General features: G+C 41.9%; 1 protein-coding gene across 1 annotated transcript in view; it reads left to right on the forward strand.

Moving 5' to 3' along the window:
• The window catches only part of DCHS2 (dachsous cadherin-related 2), a 108,714-nt gene extending 101,848 nt beyond the window's left edge, over positions 1-6,866 (forward strand). The window contains exon 20 of the mRNA XM_077300054.1: positions 326-6,866. Coding sequence (XP_077156169.1) covers positions 326-2,961 — 2,636 coding nt within the window. The 3' untranslated portion in view covers positions 2,962-6,866. The remainder of the gene's footprint in view (positions 1-325) is intronic.
• Positions 6,867-19,348: the final 12,482 nt, after the last annotated feature.

Raw genomic sequence — 19,348 nt, forward strand, 5'->3', positions numbered from 1 at the left:
TGACTCATCTGCAGGAGCTTTTTTGCTTGCTGTGGGAAAGAGATCAGCAAAGATTGCTTAAACCAATTTTTAGTAACTTGGAAACTTATTCTACTAAAGTATATAACAAGGGAACCCTAGGTGGCTCATTATGAAAACTAAAGTTCAATTATAGAAAAACAAATGAACAAGAGAATGGAAAGACAAAGGTTTCTAAAATATAGAGCACTTCCTCTCTCCCAGGAAATATTCCCGCCAGATCTAATCTATATCTTCAGGGTAATAAATAAAGGTCAAGAGTTTCTGGAAGTCTTTTAAACCATAATGTATTTTTGCTTTGTTGTAGGATCACTATTTTTGACTAGACCAGTGATATACCAGGACAAAAATCCAGCTATTCAGCTCCTAGTAGAAGCCTTTGACCACGGAAATCCCCCTTTGACTGCCGTTACTTCAGTGGTTGTACATATACAGGATGTGAATAATTATGCTCCTCAGTTTACAATGGCAGCATATAATCTCAGTGTAAGAGAAGATGTGTCCATCGGAGAGAAACTGCTCACAATATCTGCTATTGACAATGATATGGTGCATGGAAATAGCTACATTGAATATTCCATTATTGGTGGTAATGGTAGTAACAAATTTCTTGTGGAAATGTGTGTCATTGAACCACAATCTCCAAATAAAGTGGTGGGAAATCTCATGTTGAGAAGCCTTCTAGACAGAGAGAAAATGCCATTTTACCAGATATTAATTCTTGCATCTGACCAGGGAACTCATTTAAACTCCACAGCTACAGTATCAATCACTGTTTTAGATGTTAATGACAATCCACCTATATTTACCAGCTTGGAATACCATGTGCATGTTAGAGAAAATATCCCAGTTGGAAGTCATATTACTGTGGTTTCAGCAAATGATTATGATACTGGATCTAATGCAGAGATCACTTACAGTATTGTCTCTGGAAATGACAAGGAACATTTTCAATTAAATGGGAAAACTGGCTCTCTTGATCTGGTCCAACCTTTGGATTATGAAGAAACAGTGACATTCAGTTTGACTATTCAAGCCTCTGATGGAGGAGCTGGTATAAACAATATGGCTTTTGCTACTGTTTTTGTCAGTGTTCTTGACGATAATGAATATGCACCAATATTTGTATTTCCCAACCTGGACTGCAGAGTACATGAAAATCTGCCCCTTTTTTCTGTGGTGTGCACAGTCTCTGCATTGGATTTTGATACTGGTCCCTTTGGTCATCTTTCTTACTCCCTCCAGTCACCATGCTTGTCTGGCCATGGAGCGCCTGTTGATTATGACATGTTTCTCCTAGATGCTTTGACTGGGGTCATTCGTACTAAACAAGTCCTTGACTTTGAACATCAGAATAAATATTGCTTTATAGCTCAGGCAAGAGACAAGAGCGATGCCACAGCCTCTGTTACAGTCCGGGTGACAGTCGAAGGAATAGATGAATTTGACCCAGTTTTTGACCAAGACCAGTATTCTTTCAGCTTCCCTGAAAGGAATGAAGCAGGGCAGCTGGTCGGCAGAGTGTCAGCATCAGATTATGACCAAGGATTGGATGGCATCATTCATTACAGTCTGCTAAAACCATCTTATTTCTTTTCTGTGAACCAAAGCAGTGGTGCTATCTATTTAACTAAATCTTTCCAAAGGAAAAGGAGCAGCATGAAGAAAAAAGAAGGCACCCTTGAATTACTTATAAAAGCTCACAGCCCCAAACTGGACTCTAGATTTAGCATATGCACAGTTCTGGTGAACATTTCTGGTACTCCAGAGAGCTCTTCCATGTTGGCACCACACACCTTGACCGTTGGTATTGCCGCCTTTACTGTTTTGTTCCTGTTTCTCGCTATCAGTCTTGCTGTGCTTATTGTGAGGTATAGAAAAAAAGATGCATTGAACTCCAGTGAGAAAAAAGAGATCCCTTGCTGTTCAGCAACAGATTTGAACGCAGATAATGAAGACAGTGCCCCTGAAGCTGCTCAGAATACTCCAGTCCCTGCAGCAGGTACCCTTCCCTTAAGTTCCATAGCCGAATGGCTAACTTTGGTAGGCGTTGCAGAAAGGAAGGATATGGCTAATCCTTGCAGGCATTCGGACTCCAGTGGCCATGGTTCTGCTGAGGGTGAAACAGCAGAAGATGAGGAAATACAGAGGATTAATGAGCATCCTTGCCAGAAGAGTTCTGGGTCAGTTTTGAGTGACCGAGGTTCACAATTACCAGACTCAGGAATTCCCAGGGACTCTGATCAACTTTCATGTCAGTCTGGAGAGACAGATGCAGTTGCCTTGAGTCAAAGTACACAGACTATCCCAGTCTTCAGAGATGGAGGCGGAGGAGAAGAAAGAGATTGTGACACAAGGTATTCTAGCTGTAACCTGGCTTTACTTCAGAACTTAGGGATAAAGGAAATGGACATCATGACAGACATCACACAAGAATGTAACTTCATAGCTGATGGCCAGAACTCCCATTATGGATCTCTTGCTACCCTGGTAGACTCTGATGAAGATCTTCGAGGTAGTTATAACTGGGATTACTTGCTGAATTGGGAGCCCAGATTTAAACCTCTTGCATCTGTGTTTGGTGATATTGCAGAACTGAAAGATGAAAGTATAAAAGCATACAGCTTTCCTAAGGAGAAAAAATCTTTCATTTTCCCCCCTCCCTTGATTACTTCTGTAGCTCAGCCTGGTTTAAAGACAGTCCCCCCACGTATGCCATCTCTATGGCCTGGCCAGGCATTTAAAAATTGCCCCCACTCGCCCCTTCTCCACAGCCAAAGATATCCTCCATCAGCCATGACTCCTAGTTTTTCTCCTTCTCTGTCCCTGCTTACAGTGCAGACCCCTGTGGCATCCCCACTGACTTCACACCCTAGCCTAAAGGGGATGTGCCCAGGTGGGCCAACATGTGAACTTTCAACAGAAGAAGAGATTCAAGTGTAGGGTGTTTATCATCGGAATGCAACCTTAGATGAACATTTGGCAAAAAAGTGTTTGCCATGGTTTTTAATGAGCACAGCATGCCATGTCTATATATGTAAATTTTATTTTTATTTTTATGCTCTAAACTGATTATTTAGCTAATTGTTTTATCTGCCTAGCTGAAAATTTAACCCTTTATTTGTCATTACCTTTGTGGCATTCCTTTTTTAAAATGTTCAGATTTCTGCTGCAAAAAGTAAATGCTTGGGTTCTGCATGCTGTTTTTTGCCAAGGGGAATCCTGGCTGGAAAAGAACTTCCACATTAATGCTTGTTCTTAAAATTGGGTGAATTGAGTGAGTGAGTGGTGGTGGTGGTAGAATTTGTTCAATGTCCCTGGTCTCCCTGGAGCCAGTAGTTGACACACATGGTTTGTTGCTGCCATTCAGGCAAGTATAATGCTGCTTTATCTTCTCCACTAATCTACTCCTTTCCTTCAGTTAAGCACAGTTCAGCTGGAGCCAAAATATGTTGCTACATTATACTCAATGCAAGCAGAATCATAGACAGACACACATTTTTGTGTGTTACACATTTATTGTATCAGCTCAGCATATATAGGCCAGTACTTTTGAGTTTTTCTTTTGCTTTGACTTATACATGAACATCTTTGCACTTTTTCTCTTGATAGGAATGAGTATTAAACCAAACAAGCCTAATGGACAGCATTAATTTATGAACTGTGTATTTGCTAAATATGTATGTATATAACAACATATAACCAAAATGTATGGTCATGACAATAACTGATATAATTGCTTAGCTAAATAATGTAACAGTTTTGAAATACAATTTCTATATATTTTTTTCTACCTGTGAAGCCTTAATTTTTATCCTCTGCTTTTTAATATACCAAGGTGAGGTACTAGGGGGAGAAGCAGGGCTAGGTCTTTGAATCTTACTCAACACTCCTGTGGGAGGAATATAACAGAAGCAGATGTTAATCTAGTTCTGGAGAGTAAGATGAAAAAGAGAAGAGTTGGTTCTCATATGCCACTTTTCTCTACCCAAAGGAGTCTCAAAGTGGCTTACAATCTCCTTCCCTTTCCTCTCTCCACAACAGACACCTTGTGAGGTAGGTGAGGCTGAGAGAGTCCTGATATTGCAGAAGAAGAAGAGTTGGTTCTTATATGCTGCTTTTCTCTACCCGAAGGAGTCTCAAAGCAGCTTACAATCTCCTTCCCTTTCCTTCCCCCACAACAGACACCCTGTGAGGTTGGTGAAGCTGAGAGAGCCCTGAAATTGCTGCTCGGTTATCAGTGCTGTGGCGAGCCCAAGGTCAACCAGTTGGCTGCATGTGGGGGAGAAGCAGGGAATCAAACCCAGCTTGCCAAATTAGAAGGCCACACTCCTTACCACTACACCAAGATGCCTGAGTTTGGAAAACTCACTAGGTTTAAGAAACCTGAACTGTGCCAATTGTATTTAAACTTGTAGTATATGATTAGTTTTCTTGGTTGCTATCAAAAAAGGATCATAGAATCATAGAATCATAGAGTTGGAAGGGGCCATACAGGCCATCTAGTCCAACCCCCTGCTCAACGCAGAATCAGCCCTAAGGATCCTAAAGCATCCAAGAAAAGTGTGTATCCAACCTTGGCTTGAAGACTGCCAGTGAAGGGGAGCTCACCACCTCCTTAGGCAGCCTATTCCACTGCTGAACTACTCTGACTGTGAAATTTTTTTCCCTGATATCTAGGATCACAGCTGGGAAGTGTGTATAGTAAAGCTGGTGATAGTTCCTGCAGACAGTACTTGTCACTCCAAGCTTTAGGTGCCTCTGGGTTTGAGAAGGGCAGTGATCTCACCAGTGGTATCTGAAGAGGGACTTTGAATACCACTATACCACAGAGGGGCTGTGGCACAGTAGCCAAGCATCATATTGGCATGAAGAGGGTCAAAGGTAGAATCCCAAGCAGCTCCAATTAAGGGATCTCAGAGCGTAGGTGAGGTAAATGACCTCTGCCTGACACCCTGGAGATTTGCTGCCATTTAGAGTAGGCAATGCAGACACTGATGGACCAGTTACCTGACGATATATGGCAGCTTCATTTATGGCCAAAGTAGCTTTATGCAAAGAAGATCTCTCATATTGTCAGCTTTTAGCTTAGCTGAGGCTAAAACTGATGACAGTTGGAATATACTCTTAGGGAGTATTACTCCTATTCAGATAGTTCTTCAAGGCATAGTTGTCATAGTGGGTGATTCATCTCATGTTCTTTCAGTTTCATAGGGTTATGTTATTGCCATTAAAATATACTACTGTATGCCATTATTCTCATAACCAGTGGTATCAATTATAGGCTACTCTTCAAAAATTATCCGCATGGAATAAGAGAGAGAGAGAGAGAGAGAGAGAGAGAGAGAGAGAGAAGTCCATTGATGCATTCCACCCTGAGCTACTTGGAAGACAAGTGGCATATAAAAGTCCATAATGAATTAATTCTCTGTATCAACAGAATAGCTATTGGTTCGACAGACTGAATAGTGGAAGCTGGTGTAGCTCAGATGTGTATCTCAGGCTTGCCTCTCAATTTGCTACAATGGAAAAGGCATCCCTCTGCCAATATCTAAAGTAAAGATGCTGAGTAAATTTCCAACCTTCATCATTGTTATCTCAAAATAGGAGCAAAACCTGCCAGTAAAGAATTTTTAACCTGGTTCTTTCTGTTGTGTACCATATTCTGATTATCTGCAGACCATCCACTGAAGTCTTATTGGTTGTCAACACTATTGTAGGTCTCCTAAGGAGCAATGGGAGCATGCAGTTTTTCCAGTTATGCTTCTCCTCCAGCAAAATGGCTTCTCAATAGCAGCAGGCATGTCCTTTGCTGCCTCTGGTGGAGCCTCTTTGCTCTTGGATCTAGTTGTTGTTAAATTCTGCCGTTTTGAAAGCATTAGCTCTAAGCTGATTCCTCTCTTGCCAAATACATGCAAAGGATAATTAGGCTTAGGAAATGTTGTTACGCTCACATTTTTTGTTACATTTTTCTTTTTAATATATGTATTTACTAATTCCATGTCCAAATCTGTGAACTACGTTAAGCAGATGTATTTCAGTCTCATGTGTGGCTGAGCTGAAAAAAATGTGAATACACAATGAAAGAGTCTGCAGTAAATCATACGTCAGCTCTTTTCACCTCACTTTTTTATTCTTTGTGTAAACAATGTAATTTGTTTAAATTATTGTGAGTTTAGTTTTCACTTGCCTCAAAAGTCCATTGTTCTTTACAGATCAGTATACACTAGCAAAGAAGGAACAGAACTTGTTAGTGGAAAAATATATTAAGCCCAAAGTGCTAAAGCTATAAAATAAGACAGTTGTTTCTCCTAGAATCTTGGCAGCCTGCCACTCAAAATTTGACTTGCTTACAGCCAATGCATACGTTTGTTTAATTCAGGACCAAGTTCATATCAAAATGCCATATATCAGCAATCATTATTAAATTGGCACCATAGCAGGTTCTTGCACAAAGAAAAAGCTCCTGGCTCCAACCCAGGAAAAGTTAATTACATTTAAATCCCAATGATCCAACAGGATGTAGTTAGAATTCACCGTCACTGTATCAGGCTTTTAGCTGTAGGAATTCCAAAGGGGAAAAAATAGTAGGAAGCACCTTAGAAGTGTTTCGATGGAGCCTTACTTTTCTGTCTGGATATATAATTCAATGTTAGAACATTTATCTTTTCACTAATGATATAATAATGACACACAGCAAATCTCCTAGGGATAGATACAGATCGGTAGCCATGTTGGTCTGAAGTAGCACAATAAAATCAGAGTCCAGTAGCACCTTTAAGACCAACAAAGATTTATTCAGGGCGTGAGCTTTTGAGTGCGAGCACTCTTCATCATGACAGGGAATATATAGCAAAGATCAATTCTGTTACATCAGTAGACTGTGTCACAACCAAATACAGCCAATGATAATCCTTTGTCAAAACAGCCAAACAATCCCCTAGAATTCTGTGTATTGTACAGAGAGAAACCAAAATGCTGCTATTAGAGATCAAAGGCTGCCACCTCCCCATATGTTGCTTGCTCCATACAACTGTGAGGGCCATTCCGCACCGGGATCCTTGTAGCAAATTGTTTGCTGAACGAAAAATCGTTATGCATACCTGCCTTTGTAGTGGAATCCAGTTGCGTTTCTATCGTTTCCCACAGGGTTCCAGTCTCAGCAAAAATCGCTAGAAAGGAAGAGCTATTGCTGAGCTGTGTCCCGCCCCTGGCCGTCAAGCAGCCAATAGGCGGCCGTTATCATGCTCCCAAACAGCCCCTTTCCCTTTAAGGAAGGTTTAAAAAACACACACACACACCCGTTGCAACGAATATGCGTTGATTCGTTGCAACGGAGAGACGAATCTAGCTAGCAGGTGATGTTTGAGCTGCCGTTTCATCGTTGCCACGCTCCCCCCGAGTGAAAAAAAAATCCCCCCCCTCACGGGTGCAATTTTCGCCCGAAAACAGTGTGAAAAATAAAGTGAAAATAAACCAGCAAACGTGCCTCTGTGATGCTTGTGCTTGGTGACTTTAAACAGAGGGACTGCAGCCGGGGAAGCCTCACTGGGTAAACGAAGGCTTGCCGGTGCGTTGATCTCAGCTTGCTCTGAGAAAAAAAAATGGCGATCGCTTCGCCGGAAGATCAGAGGAGAGAGCCAGGGGGAGGGACTTTGCAGAAACCGCAACAATGCACAGAACTTTCCCGCTAGTGTTGCAGATTGGTTGCAGGAGTGTAGCGCTTTCCGGAGGGTGAATCCATTTTTTGGAATTCTCTGAAAGCGCTACAACGAAGCGCTTTTTGTGGATCGGTTTCAGGAGTGTTGCAGATTGTCAACGATGTTGTGCATAACGGCAAAACTGTAGCGATTTCAATTAGTAACCATTGTGCTATTTTGGACGAATGCGGAACAGCCCTGAGACATTACTGCCAAGGAAATTGCTGGTCACTTCCCAACGGAGTCAAACTCAAAATTCCATTACAATGCCATATCTTACAGTCACATTATCAGAAATAAAATACATAGTGAGGCATATGGATACACAAGTTGAACAAGGTTAGCATGTTTGGCTGTTTTGACAAAGGATTATCATTGGCTGTATTTGGTTGTGACACAGTCTACTGATGTAACAGAATTGATTTTTGCTATATATTCCCTGTCATGTAAGAAGATCATAGTCTGACGAAGAGTGCTTGCACTCGAAAGCTCACGCCCTGAATAAATCTTTGTTGGTCTTAAAGATGCTACTGGACTCTGATTTTATTGAGCAAATCTAGTTATCAAACAAATTAGCCACATTTATTTGAATTATCTATGCTCCATCACTCCACAGAGATCAGCTCTGAAACATAACAGAGAATCTGTACAGTGCCTTCAGCTTTCAGTTGTTAAAAATTATCAGCGCCACCGTGATAAACAAAATACAAACTAAGCAGCAGTCAAATAGTATGACACTATAAGAGTATGGCACTCAGGTCAGAAAGACATGTCAATAAAGAGAAGACGACTGTGGACAATATACCTATATGTATTCTCTGTTACTGTATGTTCTTCCCTTGGTCTGCCTATGAAAAAATATTCTTTGCATTGTTTAATACGTGTTGCTTAATACTTATGCCTTGTTTCAATTTTTGAAATCCTAGTCCTATTGCAATGTTTATGATATATCTCTTCATCCTGTTGACTGTGATAATTGGAATCAATTTCTGGTTTCCACTACAGCAGCATTCATTTCTGATCCTCATCAGCTGGTAATGGTGATACGTTCTTGGCAAGTTCACTGATAGCTTTCAAAATGGTGTTTGTTCTTTGACTTCCACAGTAGATCATGCAACCAAGTGCTCAACCCCAGCTGCACTGACATGTACTTCAGGCATTGTGTCTCCACTTCCTCAGGAGGGCACTCTCCTGCCTTAAGCCCACAACATTCTGCGCAATACCACAAGAGCTGCATGGAGTTGCTTATAGTGGCAGCTTCTCATACTGACAGTGTTTACCCAATAGATACTTTTAACAGTAACACTGACTGGACTGGGGCCTGCACATTTTTATTGCCCTTAAAGGTATAGTGCATGTTGTTTGTAAATTCCTTTAGTTAGGATGTTCCAAAAAATATGTGCCTATTAAACTCAGTCTTATACCTCTGACTTCTATATCCTAAAGTGTTGCAGCACTTTCTCGTTACCTTGCTGCAATACCCTGTTTTTGGAATGCTTATTCCAGCTTTGAGGTGACTGTCAGCCCAAAATAGAGAATCTGTCTTCTAATCTTATGTCTTCAGTGATTTTTCATATGGGTAACATAAGACAATGTTGTGAAACATTTTGTTGTGAATGTATTTATTGTTTTATTTCCATATTTTTAATTACTAAATGATTGTTTTTCTCCAGAATCTTTCCTCAGTGTTTTAACTTAGAAAACGAAGTACTCTTCTGGCTTGAACCAATTCTGCCAGGACAAACATAGATTGTAGCAGGACCTGGATTCAATCCATGTGCTGCACCTGGAAGAAATGGTGTACCAGTGATATAATTGGCAACAGTGGATCAGTTCTCTGCAAAGTGATGGATATAAAACAGCAGGGGATGTGTTGCCAAAGAGACATCAGGAACCTGGAATCTTGCACAGAAATGTGTGTATCCTTGGAGGAAAATACAATTCTTTTGTGATAACACAGAATAAGCATTGTGTTTTCTTGCATTTAGAGACATTTCTGTGTGCTTTTTTAAATGCAAAACATCAACCAAGAATGACAGATAGAAGGGGGCCAATTATAATTTTTGTCTGATTTTAAATAGAGTTGAGGGTTTTTTTTTTAAAAGACTTCAGTGTTTTATACAGTTCCATTATCAACATATCAAATTCCCAAAGTGGCCCCATCTGTGGATATTTAAAATCAGAGATTGGACAGACAAGATCTATCTTTGTACCTCTGAAAAGTTTTGGGAAAGAAAATTGTGATCTGCACTGAGCCCTTGGGGAGGGGCAGAATACAAGTATAAAAATAAATTTAAAAGCGAGCATTTTAAGGTAAGGATTTGGGAGTTGCCAGGATGGTGAATAGAGGAAATTGTGTCTTTGCAAGTTCCCCATCATGCAACCAGGCCAACGGGGAACATCTCACAACACCTAGACCCCAGCAGAGTTTACACAGGTGGAGGGAAGGAAGGAAAACATAAATACAAGCACAGATAACAGTGAGTTGGAAGGAAGCAGGGGATAGGGGGAGGCTATGTGAGCTTTCAGAAAGGGAAAGGAGATGTGGCGGAAAGGAAAATGATTTAACCCTGCAAGTCATTGCAGGGTCCCCAACTGTAATATATCTATTTTACATCTCCCAAATCCATGGGTTGGATCCTAAGGTGCCAACAACAGTTCTTCCAGTAGAATTTTTTTCTTTACAGAGTAGGAAAAGGAGACTTTACAGTTTTTCCATTTTGCACCCTTCCAATTTGCCTATCACACAGTTATCCGGGGAGGAAAGTGCAGTCGGAGGGGACAGAGCAAGTTATATCTCTAAAGTGTGACTCTTTTCACATTCCTTTGAATCCAAACATATGTAGGGATTCAGAAAGCACCTAAGATGACCTGGTCAGCAGAAGCAGAAGACAAATATCAAGCTGACTCAAATAATCCATCATGGAATCCAAAACGGGCACCAGTCAAACCTCGTTTTCAAAAATGTTGTCTTCCTCCGTGGCTTATAATATCTTTATCAATATATTACTTCATTTTAATTGTAGAAAAATTAATTGAAAAATCTCTTCAATACATACAAGTATTCTGGGTCTCATGCTCAAAGGTGGTATTGGGGAAGTGGCAAATGCCTACAAAGTCCCCATTGAAGAGACTCTTCTGTTAATTATTCTACAATCAAAAGGAATATCTTGATAGAAATATTATAAGCCACTGAGGAAGACAACAATTTTGAAAACAAGGTTTGACCTGTACCTGTTTTGCCTTCCATGAAATAAAGATTGTTTGAGTCAGTTTGGGATGCAAAATGTGTCAAACTGTTGGGCTGGCAGAACTGGATCTCAAATAGATTCCTATAAAATAATGGGGGAGATTAAAATGACCTTATTCCACCTCGAATGTGGACCTTCCCCTCCGTGCATAATTGGCCTTAGTGGTGCATGTTCTGTAAGAAGCACGATGAGACAATGTCATTGTAAGTCAGCTTTGAGTGTGCCTTTAGTTCGCTAGATTTGTTACCCCATATGACTATGCAGAAAAGTCTTTTTTCCATATATAATTGGAAAATTGCATTCTTTTCTTAATTCCAGTAACTTAATCCTTCTCTTCTTTGGTCTTCAGACCTTGCTTATTTTTGCTTCCAACTCCTTCATTTCCTTTTCTGTCTCTTCTAATCTGTCATTCAGCTGTCCTTTATAGCTGATGCCACAGAGGTAATTTGCCTCTTATTATAGTCTTTAAATGAGTCGCATACACTGTGATTGCTTTTCTGTTCCAAAAAGCTCATCAGTCCTGATTCAGGTATATTCCTTGCCTGAATTCCAAAGATCAGTATCCTTTGGTATGTCTAGCAACTGATTACTAGTGTGTGGGAATATATTAAAATTTCTCTTTTAGATGGGCCTTTAGTACAGTACAGAAATTATCTGCTTGAATGCTTTTGAAACATTTAGCTTTTATAAAGGGCTACAAGAATGTTAAAGTTATGAAAGCAAAATGGTTTATTTCCCAACAGACATCAGGCATTACTTTGATCATGAGGTGGATGGCATTTGGCAAAAGATGCTCAATTCAGCTGTCTTCTGTATTTAACGTATGAGGCTAAAGAACTTGGTATATACTTTTTGCAGCTGGCCTCCTCAGTATGCTGCAGTGGAGGAGGTCATGAGTAATGTGAAGCTTCATCCAACCTGTAAACAACTTGGTTTCCTACTGGCAAAGATGAACCTACAATGCTTACCAGTCTCAAGCACCTAAAACTTTCACTGATTTTCTTTTTCTTCCATTAGTCCATGCAAAAAGGCTCTAGGGGGTTTAGTAGACCATACACTGAACACGAGTAGTGCAGTGTGGTAACGAAACAAGCAGATGCTATTTCGGGCTGCATCAACAGAAGTATAGCATCCAGATCACATGAAGTGATGGTATTCCTTTACTCTGCTTTGGTTAGAACTTCCTTGGAGTACTGAATTTAGTTTGGGGCACCACAGTTTAAGAAGAATGTTGACAAGCTAGAATGTGTCCAGAGGAGGGTAACAAAGATGGTCTTGATACTATAAGGAAAGGTTTTCCTATAAGGTTGAAAGAGCTGGATATGTTTAGTCTGGAAAGGAGACAGCAGAGAGGTGATATGATAGCCATCATCAATTATGTGAAGGGCTATATAGAGGATGGAGCAGAATTATTTTATGTTATCCCAAATGGTTGGACCAGGACCAATGGATTAAAATTCAACTTTGGCTAATCATTAGAACTTCCTGACAACTTCCTAAGGAGGTACACTCTCCTTCCTCAGAGCTTTTAAAGTAGAAACTAGAAGGCCATCTGACAACAATGCTGCTTTTGTGAGTTTAGGTACATCATGAGAGGGAGAGCAGGAAAGGATGAGTCTGTGCTCAGTTCTTGTGGTCCTTTCTTACATGCTCAGGATAATGCCAATCACCACTTCAGGGTTAAGAAGGAATTTTCCTACAGGACAGATTGGCCAGGGATCCTGAAGGTTGGGGTTTTGCTTTTTGTTTTGCCTTCCTCTGGGCATAGAGTCAGGGGGAATGGGGGAAAAGGTAGTTGTGAATTGCCTGTGATGTACAGGGGGTTGGACTAGATGACTATTGAGGTCCTTTCCACCTTAATATTTCTTTGTTTAATCTCTGCTGTTGCCACCTTTCTTACTTTAGCTTCTTGCAGTTGCATGCCATTCTTCATACCTGCACATTTCTTTAATCAGGCATTTCTTTGTTCCCCTCTTCATGCTTATTCAGAGTTAAGCAATATTGCTTTTCTTTGACATTTGCTATTTCCAAAGGAATTGATTATGTGCAGTCTCTAAGCATAGTAGCCCCAGATTTCACACAGTCTTCAAGACATTATTTGATTGAATTGTCCTTCAGTGACTTTTGAATAATATTGTCTTCATAGTGCTTTGATATGATATATTTCATAGTATTATTTATAGGAGCATAATTTTGATTCTGGACTGGCAGCATAGATAACATAGTAACAAAGTAAAAGCAAAATGTGACCTTTTGATTGATCACTGATAGCCTTTGAACTTCACATGTGTGAGAGATATTTCAGCATCCAGGTCCCAGTATGATGCATACATGCCTTCTGTTTCACCCATGGCCTTGTCTTTTGAGCTCTGTGCATTCAAACAGTAGATGGTCTGCAGTACTTCAATCTATATATTTATGATAATTGACTAGGGAGAGGGGAGAGGGGGACCAGATTTCACAGTGAAAGGTCTTGTGGGAATATGATACCAAGCTCTGTACCGAGTAACATGGGGTTATGAAGTTCAGAAAATGCCTTTGGTTATAGTGCTCCAAAACTAATACATGGCCCTAAAGATATGGCCCTAAATGTTTTCTCAAAGGAGATGAAGTTTATTAAATTGTTTGAGGACATGTGTAGTTTGAAATATGATTCAAGCTGACTTGTATGAGAATGCTGTAGCGTGAAAACACTGGTTTAAATAACCAGTAAATAATGGAGAATTCTGTGTTGATCTGGGGGTATCCAGTGGGGGAAATCATGATACACATTCAAACTAAACTCTTGGGATTCATGAGCTGCCAGTCCTGTGTTCAGTCCACAAAACTGTCCAGACTTATCATCTCTGCTTCAGGATATGAAAGTTTTGGAATAAAAATACATTACATTCATAGTTTGAAGGATATGCTCTTAGGGACAATTCATTTTACAAACTGTATTTTCATATGTGCCCACACTCTAGTAATCAACGCATGAGTCGTATCCCTTTGGACAAAAATTTGGAACACTAACAGTAGTACTAGTGTCCTTTGCATACTTTAGGAAGAATATTTGGGCAATTAAAGACAGAGCTGGAAATAAGTATGAAATACAGAGTTTGTAGCAAAGACTGCTGAAGGGTTAGGACATTGTCTGTTTTGGAGGACTGCATTATTCATGACAAGAAAAGCCAGAACTTGAGTTATATAGGTCATTGGTAAAGAAATCTTAGTGAATCCTTTCTGCAGAAAGCTCTGCAGAAGCGATTCTTTTTACTGCAACAGTATTTTCGAAGTGTTTTAGCAAGTTTTAAAATTTTATTGGTACTATTTTTTTTATATTCATTTATCCACAAAGAAGGCTACCTTCGAGCCAGCAGTCTTAATAACTCCAAACTCTGAGAGGGGTACTGTAAATAATAGTATTTTTTTTAAGTAGACTCTAAATGCTTCCTTCACTGACTTCTTTAATATCTGCCCTTTTAATGGCTACTGACTCCCAGGGCTAACCAAAGTAGACACAAGTGTCATTTTGGATTTTTCCTTATACTGTTGAATCAGAGCTTACTTTTCTGTATGCATCTTACATAGAATACTTCTATATAAGAAAATTGCCATATGTAAAGAAATTGCCATATTTTAGGGTACTGGGAAAGATGTCTGTCATGTTTTCTGGTATCTACTTGAGCTGGGGTGGTGGTAGTTGTTTAGAGCTGGTTGTTTTATACCCTGCTTTTCACCCCCTGAAAGAGGCACAAAATGACTTACAAACAACTTCCCCTTCCTTTCCCCACAACAGACACTCTATGAATAGTTGTTTGTTATTCACACATAAAAACTCTATATTTTTGTGTCTATTATGGGATCTGGATGTGTCCTCCCCCTTGCTTTCAATCCCACTAGCTGTTAATTAGGGTGGGGGGGTCGGGGGGTTAGGGTAGGGTGGGTAGTTGAAGGAGGATGTGGGTTGGATGGGTTAGGGAGGGTATAGTACAGATAAGTGGGTTTAGCTAATTAGCCCTCTCTCTCTCTTCGGCCCTTCTCCAGCAGAGGGGTCCTTGGTGGGGTCAGGATTCAGACCATCATGGGCCAGGGGCATTATGGCTGGGGGAGGAGGTTAGACAAGAGAAGGGCAGGGAGCACTAGAGTTGGTTGTGCTCACTGCCCTTTTAACCTTCGTCCCATCCCCAGGCATGTGAGGGTGGAGGCTAGGGTGGATCCGACATTGGTCCTCTGCAATGCAAGGTCGATCAACAACAAGGCCTCGAGTCTGCGTCTGACCTTGCTTGCGTGACCAAGACCTGGGTGTGGGAGTGTGAAACGGTTGCCCTAAAAGAACTGGCCCCACCTGGTTTCTCGCTCGTGCACCAATCCTGGATCCATGGTAGGGGAGGGGGGTGGTCATCTTGGTCCGGGAGGCTTTCTTCTACAGGGCTCTTCCTGCGTCAGACATCAAGGGAGTGGAGTGTTCTGGCATTAGTTTGGATTCAGTCGAAAGCTTGGCCATCTGGTTGATATACTGTCCGTCCAACATGCTGCCAGATATCCTGTCAAGCCTGCTGGAGGTGGTGGCTGCCTGGGCGTTGCAGTTTCCAAGGCTTGTAATCCTCAGGGACTTCAATGTCCATGCTGACGCACCACCCCCAGGACTTGGTTCAGACCTAGTGTTGGCCATGGTGACACTGGGGCTTTTTCAATTTGTTGCCGAGCCCACTCATCAGGCCGGCCACCCCCCTAGACTTGATCTTCGTTGCAGGAATAGAGGTGGGTCTGGATGCGGCTTTGGCCATTGTGTGGTGAGACCACTATGCCCTGCGGGCCCGGCTCAAGACTCCACCCCTTCCCCAGTTGGGTGGCAGATGTATTTTTGTCCACCCACAGAGACTAATGAATCCAATTGGATTCCAGAATGCTCTGCAGGACCGGATGCCTCCTGGCAGTTCATTGGAGGCCATGGTGGAGGACTGGCAGTCCCGCCTGTCAGCCGCTATAGATGTGATCACCCCTAGACGTCCTCTCTGCCCCTGAATCAAACTGGCACCTTGGTATACCGGGGCACTCTGGGAGAGGAATAAGGAATTGAGATGAATAGAGCGACTGTGGCAGAAGACTCGTGATGAAGCTACAAGAGCATCTTATTGCACACTTATGAGAGCGTATAAAAGATGGCAGTGAAAGCGGCAAAACATGAATTTTTTGCTGTGGAAATTGCGCTCGCAAGCTCTCACCCGGCCAAAGTATTTAGGGTAATTCAGCCTCTCACCGCCCTCGAGAATGAGCACCAAAACATTAAGAGATCTTGGCTGTGAGGCATTAGCGAGCTATTTTGCGGATAAAGTCTTGTCACTCTGCTACGACCTTCCTGCCACATTTGATAATGAACTGGAGGCCTGTTGGCTGCCTTTGGAGGTAATGCTCGATGGCTTCAGGCAGCTATCTTTACCCAAAGTGGACAGGTTGCTGGGGAAAGTGAGGGCTACCACTTGCCCCCTTGATCCCTGTCCATCATGGCTCCTCAAGGGAGAAGGCCTTCGGCTAGGAGCCAGCTCATGGAAATTGTCAACTGCTCCCTCTGGTCAGGGGAGTTTCTTGAACTGCTTCAGGTGGTAGTCTGCCCTCTCCTCAAGAAGCCAACTACCGACCAGTCTCACATTTAGCATTTCTGGGGAAGGCAGTTGAAATGGCCGCATCAGACCACTCCTGGCATTCCTGGAGGAAACTTCGGTGCTTGATTCATACCAGTCTGGCTTCCATCCTGGCCACGGGGTAGAGATGGTGTTGGTTGCCCTGATGGATGACCTCCATCGGCAGCTGGATTGGGATGATTCTGCCATGCTAGTTCTATTCGATCTGTCGGCTGTGTTTGATGTTGTTGATCATGAACTGCTGGCTTGCCGCCTTGCCAGGACAGGGATGCAGGGCACAGCCTTGAGCTGGATACGCTCCTTTCTCCTAAACCAGACCCAGAATGTGGCGGTGGGGGAGGAACTTTTGAGTCCATTTCAGCTCCCTTCAGGGCTCAGTTCTTTCCCCCACATTATTTAACATCTACATGTGCCCTCTGGCCCAGCTGGTGCGGAGTTACGGCTTGGGTTGTCATCAGTATGCAGATGACACCCAGCTGTATCTCCTGATGGATGGCCGGCTGGACTCCCCCCCCCAGAATCATTTGCCAGATGTTTGGAAGCCATGACTGGGTGGCTCGAACAGAGTAGCCTGAAACTCTGTAGTCTGAAACCTCCAAGACGGTAATCCTATGGCTGGGTGGTAGGGGGTGGCTCAGGAAGCACGTCTACCAACCCTGGCAGGAATGCAATTTGTCATTGCATCCCAGGCCAGGAATTTGGGTGTGACCTTCGATGCCTTATTAACTTTGGAGGCTCAGGTCAAGAAGGTAGCCGGCCAGGCATTTTTCCATCTTTGCCAGGCTTGGCTACTAGCGCTCTACCTGTCTCCTGAACATCTGGCCACAGTGATCCATGTGACGGTCACCTCCAGAATAGATTTCTGTAACTCATTCTATGCAGGCCTGCCCTTGGGCTTGGTCCAGAAGTTACAGCTCGTGCAAAATGTGGCTGCTAGGGTCCTCAGAGGAACATCTTGGAGGGCCCACATCCAGCCTGTGCTGAGGCAGCTGCATTGGCTACCGGTTGCTGCCTGGATCTGGTTCAAGGTTCTGGTACTAACATTTAAGGCCCTGTGTGGTCTGGGACCCACATACTTGAGGGACCGCCTCTTGCTCTATGCCCCGCAGGGTTTTACTCTCTGCGGGTTTGAATTTTTTGGTCATATCTGGCCCCCGAGCAGCGCATCTGGCCTTGACCAGGGCCAGGGTCTATTCAGTCCTGGGCCTACCTGGTGGAATGAACTCCTGGAAGAGCTGTGGGTCCTGTGGGAGTTTTCCGCATTCCACAGGGCTTGTAAGATGGAGTTCTTTCACCAGGTCTATGGTTGAAGCCGGCATGCTAAGGAAGAGCTGGACCCCCCAGGTTATTCTTAGGTGGGTTATGGTCATCGTCCCCATCCCCCTGCTTTGGTGGTTAGTGGGAGAGTCTAGTTATATTTAGTCCGCTACTTCTGGTCATTTGGGGATTGTCCTAGTTGGTTTTAATGGAATTTTATTGGGGTTTTTATGCATGTTGTAACCTGCCATGAGCTATTGGGAGTGGCGGGCTAGAAATCTAAATATTGTAATAACAATAACAATAACAATAACAATAACAAATAAATAAAGTTTAAATCTCTCTTAAATATTATGTATTATTCTCTCCCATCTTTGTATTTATTAAATAAAGAAACGCACCTTTACATTTTAAGTATCTTTATACATCTATCAGCTAATGAGAAGGCACACCTTTCATTATATCTTGTTCCATTATCAACACAAGTTACAGTGACCTGGGCAGCATACAGAAATGTCTGGAACAATAATGTGGCCTAACACTGCTTGTTTTCTGAGTTTCTAGTTTCTTGTACTTCCCTATTCTTTAGGATTTAAACCAAACATGAAATGAGAAGGACGATGACAAAGATTCCTAGGACACCTCTCTTGCTTCTTTTAAATCCTTCCTTAAAGCCCATTTTTTTCCATAGAAGTTTGGTGCAGCTCTTTCTCTTTCCCATCCAAATTCATGGTTAATCATGTGCAATTGGAATGAGCCCTATTTCTCTTCCTTACCTCCTTTTCTGCCCTTTTTGTCTCCCTCCCTTATGTATGTTGCATTTTAGATGGTTAAGTTCCTTGGATCAGAGGCCTGTTTCTTTGAGCTCTTTAAAATGCCACATGCATTGCTGGTACTATATAAATAAAAGACCAGCTAATGAGCCATGGTATAAAAAAAGAAAGTATTTTATGAGAGCCTTCATTAACATCATCACTCCTTGTCCCTATTTTTGACTTTATGGAGTATAAATTGTTTGCTCAATGCACATTAAGATCACAGGCCTTCTAATCACAAGTGTAGAAATTTTGCGATCAGTAGCAACCATCAAATGAACGTTCAATACTGACCTAATACATAAGTGGGAATAACTCTGTGTACTGAATACTTGAGTGGAACAAATGTATTAAAATTCTATATCAAAGTATATGGAAAAGTTGATTTAGAGTTCTGAAACAAAATGCTTTATTTCATAAAGAACATGTAAACCAGAGGAGTTACAAACCATTGAGAAAGTGGCTTTATTCCAACATGGTTAAAAAGTCAGCTTTGTTGTTTTTTTTTACAGTATATGTTTATCCTAAACATCTCTTTGCTGCTCTTCCACATTAGATTGGGAATGGCTTTCAACCAGGCAGTAACAATTGACGTCAGCTATTGCAGTGCAAATAAAGCCTGCCTGAAGTAATGGTTGTGGTGCCCTCTGCTTTGACAAATGAGGCTCAGCTGCAAAGAATTG

This window comes from Paroedura picta, chromosome 10 (genome assembly GCF_049243985.1).
Source record: "Paroedura picta isolate Pp20150507F chromosome 10, Ppicta_v3.0, whole genome shotgun sequence".
In the NCBI taxonomy this organism is placed as follows: domain Eukaryota; kingdom Metazoa; phylum Chordata; class Lepidosauria; order Squamata; family Gekkonidae; genus Paroedura; species Paroedura picta.